The sequence below is a fragment of the Eretmochelys imbricata genome, chromosome 22, assembly GCF_965152235.1.
Source record: "Eretmochelys imbricata isolate rEreImb1 chromosome 22, rEreImb1.hap1, whole genome shotgun sequence".
NCBI classification, from domain to species: Eukaryota; Metazoa; Chordata; order Testudines; family Cheloniidae; genus Eretmochelys; species Eretmochelys imbricata.
Window position 1 is genome coordinate 14,699,177 of NC_135593.1, and position 12,743 is coordinate 14,711,919.

Sequence of the window (12,743 nt, forward strand, 5' to 3'; positions counted from 1 at the left end):
TAGGTTCACAGTTGGAGGTGGAGGAGCCAGGACGCCTGGGTTCTGTTCCCCATTCCAGAAGGGTGAAATCCAGGGGCTAGTACAGGAGATGGGGAATCAGGACTCCTGGGTTTTACTCTTGGCCCTGCCAGTGATCACCTGCTTGTCTTTGGGTGAGTCCCTTCCCCACACTGTGTGCCTCAGTGTCCCCGTAAGGGAGCAGGGTTAATGGTCCATATACCTAGGGCAGAGGGGCGAACATGGGTTCCAGCCCTGCTTACATGGGGGGTGGATTGGTGATTCCTCTGCCGGTTGCTCCATGAGCAGCCAGGGCCACAGTGGCTTAGACGCAACCATGCTGCCCCCTCCATCATGGGTGGGATGCAGCAGCCTCCCTCCACCATGGCCCACGCTAGGCCGGGCACGACCCCCTCTGCTGTGGCAGGTGCTGCCTCCTGCCAGTCTCAGCCCCCTGAGCTGATGGGTGCCATCTCAACCGGGAGCCCCCCTCTTCATGGCCAGAGCCCGGGCCCCTCGCTCCCCAGGCCTGAGGCAGTGGTGGCCCGAGTGATCCTCCACCTGCCGGGGCCGGATGAAGCTGCGGATGTGACCAGGAGGCCAGGATTTCCCCCACGGGGGGTATGTGTCATGATCCCGGATGCCCTGCATGCCCCCCGTCCCCACTGCCAGCCAGGCCACCTCAGACCCAGCAGATGTCCTAACAAAGGGGCTGCGGCCACCGACTCGCGCTCAGCCAAGCACAACATCCTGCCCCAGAAGTGAAGTCATCCCAGAACATGGGGGGAAACTGGGGGCGGGGGGGGAGGAGCAAGGCAGCCAGGGCACCGCCCCCCCCCCCCATATAACTGTCCCCCTTGTGCTGCTCATTGCCTAATCCCCACCTGTGCTGCTCTAATCGGCATCTGGAAAGTGACTTACTGGGCTCAGCTGCCTTCCCCGCGCTGGGGGTTGGGGGGCAGAGGGGGAGCTGCTTTTTGCACCCACCCTCCTGTGGGACCATTCTCCTGACTCGATCAGTGCTGGGGGCGAGGGGACACCCAGCTGCAGGGGGCAGAGAGAGTATCATGGAGGGCCGGAGCTCAGATTCCAGGCCCCATTCAGCCATGGGCCCCTCTGGCTGGGGAGACTATGGAGGGGAGCCACCTGTGCCATTGGGAAAGCGACCGAGCCCTTCCAGATTTGTCCCACCCAGCCCCAGACAGCTGTGCTCCCCCTGGCCTCAGCTGGGTCCCTCGTGGGGAAAGGCCTGTGCCCCAGCCTGCTCCCCCAGCAGCCAGGCCCCGCAGCCTGGGCTGGATCGGAGCCAGCGCCCCTGAGAGGGGAAGGAAGCGGAGTGTTCCCCACACTCTGTGATGAGTTTAGTGGCCTCAGCTGCTATTGTCTTGACCACAAAGGTGTTCAGCTACTTGGGGAGAGGCAGGGCTGAGATGGCCCAGCTGGGGGTTAACAAGCTCTCGCTGGGTAAGTAGTGACCCCCACCACCCCACGCCCACCCGCTTGGGCAGGGCCGAGGCGACAAATGGGAATGGGAGGGGGCTGGGGACGTGGCTGCACATGGCAGGGTAGCTGGATGGTAGCAGTGACTGCTGCCTAATGGGAACCATCTGGGGCGGTGTGCGGAGAGTAACCAGGAGCAGAGCAGGTCTAGCAGCTGGGAGTGGGGAGGATGGTATGGTGGGGGTGGGGGTGCCTGGGAGGTGTGGGGCTGTGCTGGCTTGCAGGGGTGGGGTCCTGGGTTGGTTTGGGGTCAAACAGGGCTGGTAAGGTTTGTACGGTGCTTGGAAATTGCCCCCCACTCTGGCACTCAGCTAGCATTCTCCTCCTGGGGCGCCCCCAGGGGTGCTGAGCTCACTCCAGGGCACTGGCAGGCAGGCCGGTGTTCGCATAGGGATCTCGCAAACAGGAGCCATGCCGCTGTGGGCAGTGGGGTCTGTGCGCCAGGCCATGGCATGGTGCCCCCAAGAGTGCCAGAGCATGGTGCGGGGAGCAGATGAGGCAGCTCCTGGGGGCAGGTTTGTCCCTTGTTGCTCTTTGCTGGGGGGCTTCAACTCCCCCCATCTCACCTGAGGGGCCGATTTTGCTGTTTGGCCCCAGTGGCATGTAGAGTCTTGTCTGTCTCTGGGGGCGGGGAGGGGGGAAGGGGATCTGTTCTCCTGCCCCCCCTTGCCTCAAGCACAGTGTTTGTGGGGCATCCCCCCCCCCTCACCTTGTGCCCTGTCTTAGCAGGTGGGGCCAGCAAGGTGGAGGTCTCCATGCTGGAGGTGGTGGAGGTGGAGTTGGGCCAGACAGCCAGGATCCCATGCAACTTCTCCCTCCCTGAGGCGAGCGACTATGCCTACATCAACTGGTTCTATGTGAGTACCAGCACCCGCAGGGCGGCCCGGGGTGGGGGACTGACGGGGCAGGATCGGGGGCCCCCAGCGGGAAAGGTCAGGGGGGACAGCGATGGGGCAGAAGCAGGGGACACTGGAAGATGTAGGTGGGGGGCAGAAAGGAGGGACTCCCATGGGAGGGTTTTAGGGGAATAAGAGCCCTAGAGCAGCTTGGTTGCTAGCCTGGCAAAGGCTGGCGGTGGGGGGTCCTAGTCAGAGCGAGACGGTCTTGCCCCCTCTCCCCGCCTGGCCCCTGGAGGAGATCCCTCCCCACACGCCAGTGTCCCAGCCACCTTGGCGCTGTGCTAACAAAAGCCTCCACCGCCACCCAGTGGCACAAAGCGGGCCCAGCAGCTGATGGGTCCTGGGCTGGAGTGGCGAGTCCCTCTAGTTCTCGTTCCCCTCTTTAGATCGACAAACGCAGCCGGACGAAGATCTACTACATGGTCCGTGGCCAGGTCTTTGAGGTGGACACGGAGTACAAGGGCCGGGTGGCCATGGAGGATGACTTTACCCTCACCATCAGCAGGGTGACCCTGCAGGACGCCAGGACCTTTGTGTGCCAGGTCGGGGCGGGCAGCTTAGGGGTGGGCGAGAACCGGACCAAGCTCCATATTTACAGTGAGTGCCACTGGACCTAGAACCGGGGGAAGAGGGGGAGAAAGAGGGGCAGGGCGACAGCCTCTGATTGGCGTCTCGGCCCAAGCCCCTGCTCTGGATGCTGCTGCTCAGGGACACCAGACAAGCTGACATGCTCCTTTCCCATCAGGGCTGCCTGCCCCGGCCAGGGCTTTGCCCAGGGGCACGGAGGTTTGGAGGCTGATTTAAGCCGGGAGCCTAGGGCAGGGCAGCGTGTGCATGGCTCTCTCCATGCCGTAGTTCACAATGTGTGGGCATTAGTGAGAGAGACGCTGCTGCCCACTCCAACCCCTGCTGCCATTCCCCCGGCATGTGACATGCCCTGTAGGACCAGCCATGCTGCCCTCGCTGGTCGCAACGCCTACCGGTGCAGTGGGAAGGCGGGAACAGGCTCAGGGCATTGAGAACAAGGGCTGGGTCTAGTCCCCCCTTCCGTGGTGCTGGCTCGGCCTGGGGAGGGGCTGGGGACTTTGCCTTTCCCCTCCCTCTCGGTCCACCTGGCACCAAACCCCTGCCTGGCATGCTGCTCTTTTCCAGAAACCCCGGAGCCTCCTGAGATTCAGGTGAACGACGCGGGCATCCCAGTGACGAGTAAGGAGATCCCAAAGGTGAGGGGAGCCAGCTGCGCCACACAGAGCCTGGCTAGCACCAAAGGGGCCAGAGCACTGCTGGGGGGGAAGCTCACAATCATAGGTGCCAACTTGTCCGGCATCTGTGGATACTCAACCCGCCCCAAGCCCCGCCCCGACACCTATGCTCACAAGGCTGGCAGGCACCCAGAAGAAGGTGGGACACTACTGGCAAGAAGCTCACAGTGCCAGCAGGGGTGGGGGGAATCCTAACTGCCTTGTCCAGGTGCAAGCTGCACCATGTGCTGTGTGTTGGGGGGTACTAGGGGGCGCTGCGCGGGGACCTGGAGGTTTTGAGCACCAAGCACTCCCTTTGCTGTCTCAGATCGCAGTGTGCATCAGCAAGAACGGCTTTCCGGCCCCCAACATCACATGGTACAAGAATGGGAGCCCCCTGTGGCAGGATGACACAAGTAAGTTTTGGGACCAGCTCCTTCTCCTTAGGCTGCTTAGGTACATTGTAGCCTGGTGAGGCCAGCCCTGGGGAGCTGGGGTAAGGGGCCTGCCAAGGCAATTCCAGGACCTCAATGCTCAGGATAATCCTGTATCCTGCTGCAAGGAAGCTCACAGCAACGGAGTGCCCATGGGCACAGTTGCGAGGAAGCTCACAGCAATCCTGCTCAGCCCAGGGGTCGAGAAGCTTGTGCATCCCCATTCCTTCCTTCCAAGGGCTGGATCCTAGAGTCAGGGGTGCAGGGGTGGCTTTGGAGCTAACAGGGTCTGCAGGTGCCTAATCCTTCTTGGCACTGCCCCCATCACCTGCTTTTGCCCAGCAGAAATCAGCATCCTCTCCACCCTCATCAAGGAGTCCAGCGGGCTGTACACGGTGAGCAGCACCCTCTTTGCCCGTGTGAGCCGTGAGGACCGCCAGTCCCGCTTCCACTGCGCGGTCAGCTACTGCCTGCTGGGGGCCGACCAGACTGCCGTGTCCGAGAAGGTCAACGTCACCGTGTTCTGTGAGTCTGGGACTGATCAGCCGAGGCCTGGCCAGCCCAAGGGAAGGGGAGTGACTCTCCCTACCGGTGATAACACTCCCTGTGCTGCAGGGTTGATGCTGTAACTTCCATGGCCCCGCCTGAACGCCGTACGGCTGTTGCTCTACATGGGGATGGTAGCGGGGGCCCGCAGTGATCCACCCCCCAGCTCCAGGTGTCGCCGGAGCTGCATGGCAACAGGTGGCATCTGCTCAAGTCTTGGCCCCTCACACTTCTGAGCGTGGATATATGCGGAGTCACTCTGCTCTCCAGCCAGAGCAGCGCCCCGTCTATCAGATTCCCCCTCTCCTGTTTGCCTCTTGCTAGTTTCTCAAGGACCCCTGGTCTGTCCGCCCCACGGTCCCGGCTGAGCCGAGGCTCTTCACGTCTCTCTCTCTCTCTCTGCACCCCAGATTCCACGGAGAAGCTAAGTCTGGTGATACGCTCTCCCCAGCCGCAGGTGCGGGAGGGGGACGAGGTGACGCTGCACTGCGAGGGGGACGGGAACCCCCCGCCCGAGTACAACCTGCTGAAAGTGCAGGTGAGCAAAGGGGCAGGGCAGCTGGCTGGGGCAGGCTGGCTCTGGATGCCCAGGGACTGACAGAGTGTGCCTTGAATATGGGGCTGCCTGACAGTCCCTGTCTGAGCTCCCCCCTTGCTGTCTCTGTGCTCCCCGGTACACCGGGATCCTCACCCTTCCTGCGCTGGGGGGAGGGCTGCGGGTTCCACACACTTGCTACACCTGGACCTGCCCCAGTCTGGGAATCTATTGCCGAGGGGTGGATGGCTCAAGGAAAGGGATAATCTCTGTGCCAGGGCACCGGTTCCACGCCTGCCCCACGCAGAGTGGGCTTGATCAGGAGATGGGAGGCAGAGCCTGGCACCTCCCTGCCCCCCCCCACACACACTAGGGCACCAGTTCCAGCCCAGCCCAGGGCAGGGGAATGGACTACGGGGCCGCAAACCAGCAGCAGCTCCCCACTGCTCCCGGTGCAAAGGCGAGCCACGCGTGTGCCCACGTACCCTCACTCCCGTCTGCCCTGTGCCCCTCAGGAGGGTGCCCAGGCTGAGGAGAAAGACCTAACCTCCAGTAACGGGGTGCTGATCCTGCGGAAGGTCAAGAAGGAGGACAGCGGCCGATACCTGTGCCGGACTTTCGACCTCGACTCCATGGCGAGCCTGGAAGCCACGGCGGAGCTGTCTGTGAACTGTAAGGAAGGGCCGGGGAGGAAGGCGGGGAGGTTCCCCTGGGCCCTGTGCTGTCCCAGCCCTTCTCCCATTGAGCTCCACATGAATCTGTGCCGTGCTGCCTGCCCACCACCCGCCCCCATCCAGCACGATGGGCTGGCGACTCAGGGCCCCGTGACCCCAGCTGACCGGATGAGCGGTTCCCCAGTGCGGGGGAGGTGGCATTTGAGAATGGCCGCTTCCGGCTGCCTCCACCCAGAGCCAGCCTGTGTCCATGCTCCGGGCTGGCTCCTGGGAACCAGCTTCTGTTCTGTACCAGAGACAGCAAGCCCTAGGCCACACGAAGGGTGCCACGTCTCATCCCCACGCTTGCCCTCTCCCTAGACCTCGAAGGGCTCAAGATAACCCCTGAGGGGCCCATCCAGCTGCAGCAGGGAGAAGGCTTAGCCCTGATCTGTGACGCCAGAGGCTCCAAGCCCTTGGAGTTGCGGTGGAAGAAGGAAAAGGTAACGAACAATGCGGACGGCTGCTCCCAGACAATGGCACAGTGCTCCCCTTCCAAAGCGGCGCTGGGACCTGGGCACAGTGCAGGAGAGGCCTTGGCTGTGCTCTAGTGACCTGCAGAGCTAGATGAAACCTCATTAATACTCCCCCCGGGGCAGGACATTCCCTGCCCGCTAACCCCGAGGGGGTGAGAGTCTCTCTCTGACCTCCAACAGCAGGGCTTTGAGTGGAGCTGGAAAGCTTGGGAAGACCCAGCTGCTCCCTCAGCCATGTGCTGCTCCCGGGCAAGAGGCGGGGCCGCAGCAGTCGGACACTAGCCTGCTCGTTTCCTGTTCCAGAAGGGGAAACTACTGGGGCACGGAAAACAACTGAAACTGAGCAACGTCACCCTCGAATCTTCCGGCAACTACAGCTGTGAAGTGTCTGTGGCTGGGGTGCCAGGGCTCTCCCGCTCCAAGCAGGTGTACGTCGCCGTGCACGGTAAGAGCCAGCCACCGCCATATCCCCGTCCCCCCTTCCTGCACAGGCTGGGAGGGGACAGCTTCGGGGCGGGGGGGGGGGGGGGGGGAATCCAGCAAGGAGCCCATGGAATTGCCCTCGTGGTACACACAGCCCACACCCGACTGCTTCCACCCCAGCCCTGCTGGTCCCTGGGAGGAATGAGCGGGCAGAGAGAGACGAGAAACGCAGCCTCCCAACGTCCTGGAGGGCGTGGTGCATCTCCCCTCACCTGGTCAGATGGCTGCAGGGAGCCCATGTCACAGTGCTGGACAATTGCACCTGTATTTCCCCCTCCATGGGCCCTTGAGGGCACTCACTCTAGGCTCCTGGCTCCTCAGTTGTCACCTCTCTTGGGCAGAGACTCGCATTTCTCTCCCTCCTGACTTTTCCAGGTTTTTCCTCCTGAGTTTTTCCAGGCTGCAGTTTATTCCCAGCAAGCCAGAGTGCCTGAATAGGGCACAGTCCGTGCTTTGCTTCCTCGATAGAGACTATGAACAGCTGTCATTGCCAGTAGTCACAAGTCTGTGCACAGCTCTTTCTAAGCAAGCACATTTATTCTTAAGGTGAAAGCATAACAGAGAAAATCGATTACAAACAAGCAAAGAGCCCCTATGCAGAGGTCATCCCAATTGCAGCCTCAGGTTCGTCAAACCCCACACCTGGGTTTTCCCCACTGTTACAAGTTCATAGCATCTCAGATTCCAGACAACCATAAATAGCTCAGTCATTCCTTTGTACGTCTTGGGCTTTGATCTTGGCTTTGTACTAGGTGATCAGCAGACAATGGCTCACTTCACAGGATGTAGCTTCAAAAGGCTGCGGTTTTGCAGAACCAGAGGTGGGGAATTTGCATTCCCCCCAAGCTCCCCCAGGAAAACCACTAAACACATTTTGTTCCCAGACTCTATTCTTGCCTGACCCATTGTTCAGTATAGTCCTCTGAAACACACACACCCCGCTGTCACATCTCCCCTCAGGAGGTTGCACGCAATTCCGGCCCACAATAAGACAAACTGTTCATCGATTACAATGGGGCCCCAAAGATACAAAAACGTAATCCAATACAGTCTCCCAAGGACACTGCAGGAAATTGTCCCATCTGTCCCAGGCCACGCTGACACCTCTGCTTTGTGTTTCTTCCTCCCCCACAGCAAAGCCACAGATCAGTCCCAAGGATTCCCTGGTGCCCGTGAAACAGAATGAGCTGGTGACCCTGATGTGCAGAGCTACTGCCCTCCCTGAGCCCATGATCACGTGGAGCATCAATGGAACGGTGAGATCCACCCACCGGATGCGGTGCAGGGAATGGACGTGGGGGCTCGGCAGTGGTTCTTGACCTCTTCCATTCAGGCGTCTCCTGTTACATATTTTTGGGGAACCCCCAACTAGGGAGGGCAGTCGTAGGCCCTGGTTGGGAACCCATGGGCTAGCAATCACTTCTTCCCCTCCTGAGCGGCATCCCTCATTCTCTTCCATCTCCCCCCAGGTCCAAAACCACATAGACCATCACCACGTCATCAGCAACTTGACTGTCCAGGTCACCCCAGAACTGCTGCAGTCAGGAGTCACCTGCATGGCCACCAACAAGCTGGGCACTAGCAGTCTTCACATTACGCTGCAGCTGAGTAAGTCTCCTGGCCACCTTGACGGGGGAAGTATCCCATGTGGGAAATCCCCTTTTCTCACTCCAGACCAGACTGGAGTCCTCCCCTCCTGCTTTAATTCACAAAACAGAGACCATTTTTTCTTAATGATTTTTTTTTTTAATTTCTGATTAAAAACAAAATACACAATATACCAAGAGCATCAGACAAGTCATGTAGCCTTCAATGCACGGGCCCACACAACCCCAATAGCGCTCAGCCTGCCTGTGAAAAGAGTCACGGTTCACCCAAAGATGGATAGAATAGGGGATCTGCAAAGGGGCTTTACATTCTCCAGGCCTGATGATCATTCATGCCTCAGTGGCAGGGTATAAATGGGCCTCAGTGTAAATGAGAATTGGGCCCTTCTTCAGGATCAGAGCTGGTTTAAAAAAAAGTAATACATGTTTTGTCAAAATATCAGCAATTTCAATTTTTTAAACAAAGCTTTGGTTTTTGGAGAAAGAAGTGACAGGGCACATAAAATGAAAGTGTTTCTACCTGCTGGGTCCCTCGAATTTTCAAAAATCAGAAAATTCTGCCCCAAATATTTTTGGAGAGAAAAACTCTGACGGTGATGGAGAAAGACAGACAGCACCCACATCCCCCTGTCCATGATGATGGTTCCACTTGAGACATTTCAGGAGTAGCTGGTCTGGCTTGGTCTGATTTTGCTGAAGTTCTGAGCTTCTCTGCCATTTTTAAAATCTTAATAATAATCTCTTCCTCTTTCTGTCAAGGCCTAATCCTGTCAAGTGCTGAGCATCCTCTACTCACATTCATGTCAATGGGAGTTGAGGATACTCAGCACCTCCCAAGACCTGATTCTCAGTACATGAGTACTCCCTTTGACTATTCACGTGCGCCAGCGTCACCTAACATGGCCAGTCAGGAGAGACGGGTCCAGGGAAAGCAGGATTGACAGGACCTGAATTGCTAATGGAGGAGGAACTTTTCCGTCTCTTTGTAAAAGTCAAGTTTTCCTCTCTTCCGTGAACCTAAATGTACATAGAAAAGAGATCACTAATACCATAACAGGGAGGGCCACTTACTCTCTATTTACAATTAGTAGGAAAAGTACTCTGATTGTGGCACTGTGTCCTCAAAAGGCCGGAGTAAGTAGGTAACAAGGAGTTCTCACTCATAGCTGTTTTCACTTGAAGAGAGCTCAGCTTTGTGAAGAGAATCAGACATGTGGAGAGAATCTCTTTCTTCAGTGGTAGGATTAAATCTATTTCCCTGGTCTCTTGCTGCACTGATGGAAGAACGTGTTGGTTCTTAAGCATTTGCTCTGGGTTCAGTTCCCTGTGGATTACCAATCTAAAAGCCAAGTCCACTTTGCAGGGTATGAAGCTCCCACCTACAAATTCTTCCATAAGGGCAAAACGTGAATTCTAGAGTTAGTGTTTACAAAGTCTCCATAGGTTATTACTGGAGCTGCTGTGCACCACAGTCCAGGATCGGGGCCCCAATGTGCTAGGTGCTGCACAAAGTGACATTCCCTGCCCCAAAGGGGTTACAATATTTCCTTGGTTGCCTCACGCCAAAGGATGAGCTAAGGAGAGGTGACAGACTGAACTGTAAGATTTAAAGCTCGGTTCTACTTGAAAAGTGACTGTGAAAGAGGCGTGTGGGGTCAGGGCTGGGGGAAGAGGGTTCATTGTAAAGTAGTGATTTTCCTAATTTGCAAGTTCAGCCCTGAACCGAAGAGCTGCTGGCTTTGATTGGAGCTCAGGACTGATTAACAGCAGAGACTAGGCAGTCAGAACTTAATTTAATTAACGGCACTATTGAGAATGCAAAAGCTAAAAGAGAGGCTGGGCAGGGCTATGGGGAAGACTGAGCAGTCAGTGCTTATTCGTGTCCTTCAAATCAGCAGGTAGGATGCTGAATGCACACAGCTCTCCGATCTGAGCTGCCAAAGGACGGAGGGGAATTCTGAGGCCAGTTGCTGATCGCCGTTGGCCTGGCTTCAGGGAGGGCAGCTTGAATTCACTTAACACTCACTGACCTTTCCCATGTGCTGGCTAATAATTTCCAAATGTAGAGTCTCCTGCATGTTTCTTCCCCATGTCTCTCTGGGCTGGAGAGTAAGCCCAGCTGCTTGGCTGTAGCCCACGCTGCGTGATCCGTTCTCAGCACGATTTGTTAGCGGCGTCTGTGTTGAACATTGAGGTCCTAGAAAGTGGAGGTCCAAAAGATGATTCATCATCTCGTTATCGTTAGCCCTGGGTCCCTGTGGCGGGAGAGGTACTGTGCACATGGGTGAATCTGTAACTGGCTGGGGAAAGCCAACGAGCACGTCTGCAAGGCTGCCCAGGGGCAGGGAATGCTCGCCCGCTCCAGCCCCTGGCGTTTCAATGACACACTGTGCACAGACAGATGGTTCAAGGCTGGAGTCTCCCTCTAGCTGGTGGGATGCTGCTGGGGGCACCCTTCATGCTAACTCACTCCCAGCTTTCCAGAGAGGGGAGGAAATCAAATCAACCAGCCAATGTCTATCTTCATTACAGGGACGACAACTACGTCACCTCCTCCTATTGGCAACACTACCGGTAAGCGTCCCCAGGGAAAGTGCTGAATAATGGCCCCTGCAGTGGTCAGAGGAACGAGATCTCACCCACACATTAAGTACCCCCTGTGGAAGGGAAGGGATGAGACCAAGAGCCCAGAATGGCCCAGCAGTGCTGCCCGGGCCCCTTGAAGATGGGGATGGATGGGGAATAGCAGCCGCATCCCTTCAAGTCACCCCTTGGTGTCCTGGTACGGAGAGATGCCATGGGCACCTAGTTCTAAACTTCAGACCCTGTGAGCTGCCCTGGGGCACCGGGGTGGGCGGTTAAGTCCCAGAGCCAATGGGGTGAATGTCTGCCCAGAGCCTTCCCACCTCCGGGAGGAATGGGCCTCATTCAGCGCTCTCTCTCCATTCTTTATTGGCATTCTAGCGGAACCCATCAAGAAAGGTCAGTAGCTACTGTGCCCCACAGGACCCCCTGCCTCCCAGCTGGTCCCTTTCCTCTTGAGACCCCCGGCCTGCTTTCATCGTGTGAGCTCCTCGCACCCCTTCTTGTGGCCTCCAGGCACCCACTCCCAGCCTTCCCCTCTGCCTACAGCTGTGTTGATGGTTGTGTGTCCCCCACCGTTTGCAGAGTGCAACATTCACGTTACACCCCAGAAACAGGCACGAGCACGTGACTCCTTCAGGCCATTCTTCCCCTAGTTTCCTCCCCACTCTTTGACCTTCACTCAGCTGGGATCTCTTGCCCTCGGTCCGTGGCACTGGGTGGGTGGCAGATGCTGCAGAGGGAGGTCTAAATTAGAGCCTAAAACCCGGTATTTGGATGAGAAGTGCTTCCATATCAGCAAAGCGTTTCCCACCTGACCGAGGTTTTAGACACTTTATTTTAGATGCTGGGTGATTTTAGATGTGCCTAAGGCCCACTTTCAAAAGCAGCTTAAGCACTTAGGAGGCCAAGTCGCATCGAGCCTTAGGACCCGAAGTCACTGACGGCTTGTTGATACGTGGCACACTACTCAGCAGCACAACGGCTGTGTGTCAGGGAAGACATGACCTCCGTCAACAGGAGGGGCTCTCCCATTACTGGAGATGATGCTTAATACACAGCACGTTACAAACATCCATTCGTTGCGTCCCATATTGTTACCCCCCAGCAAGCCAACAGCAGGGCCAGGAACAGAACCCGAGAGCTCTCCCAGTGCATTCTGCTAGCTCTGCTGCATGCATCCCCCTTCTCTTCCTGGTGCCCCCCAGCAACCCCCTGCCCATTCAATGCCCTTCCGATGCAGCCTGGGGAGAGGTAAGCGTGCTGCCCACTACCGCGGCAAGTGGCAGGTGACGGTCATCTCTCAGGGAAGCCGTGGGGTCAGGCAGTAACAGCACCTGTCTGTTGCGAGCAGAGCAAAAGACCCAGGAGAGCAAGGGCGTGATCATCGTGGCAGTCATCGTGTGCATCCTGGTGATCGCCGTGCTCGGCGCCGTGCTCTACTTCCTGCACAAGAAAGGCAAGATCCCCTGCAACCGCACCGGGAAGCAGGACATGTAAGCACAGCTTGCGCCCCAGCCACACCCTTCCAGCGCTCCCCCGCCTCCCAGCTAGCAAGGGCTTGGCTCAAAGACGCACCAAATCATTCACGCTTCCCATCTCATCCCATTCAGGCAGCTTGCTCTGCCCCCCACCCCCCTCAGAAGGGCTAGGATGCCTCACTGCCTTTCTCATGCCAGGGGGAGGCCTGGATGTAGAGTAGCCAAGAGCTTCCCAGCAGCAAAGGCTC

The 12,743-nt window shown here is 57.7% G+C and overlaps 1 protein-coding gene across 1 annotated transcript in view; it reads left to right on the forward strand.

Moving 5' to 3' along the window:
• Nucleotides 1-12,743, forward strand: part of MCAM (melanoma cell adhesion molecule) — a 33,902-nt gene that overhangs the window by 19,570 nt on the left and 1,589 nt on the right. The window contains exons 2-15 of the mRNA XM_077839641.1: nt 2,227-2,354; nt 2,783-2,993; nt 3,549-3,619; nt 3,966-4,053; nt 4,414-4,596; nt 5,028-5,155; nt 5,668-5,824; nt 6,187-6,308; nt 6,645-6,786; nt 7,959-8,080; nt 8,294-8,432; nt 10,964-11,005; nt 11,396-11,413; nt 12,369-12,510. Of these exons, the coding sequence (XP_077695767.1) occupies nt 2,227-2,354; nt 2,783-2,993; nt 3,549-3,619; nt 3,966-4,053; nt 4,414-4,596; nt 5,028-5,155; nt 5,668-5,824; nt 6,187-6,308; nt 6,645-6,786; nt 7,959-8,080; nt 8,294-8,432; nt 10,964-11,005; nt 11,396-11,413; nt 12,369-12,510 (1,693 nt within the window). The remainder of the gene's footprint in view (nt 1-2,226; nt 2,355-2,782; nt 2,994-3,548; nt 3,620-3,965; nt 4,054-4,413; nt 4,597-5,027; nt 5,156-5,667; nt 5,825-6,186; nt 6,309-6,644; nt 6,787-7,958; nt 8,081-8,293; nt 8,433-10,963; nt 11,006-11,395; nt 11,414-12,368; nt 12,511-12,743) is intronic.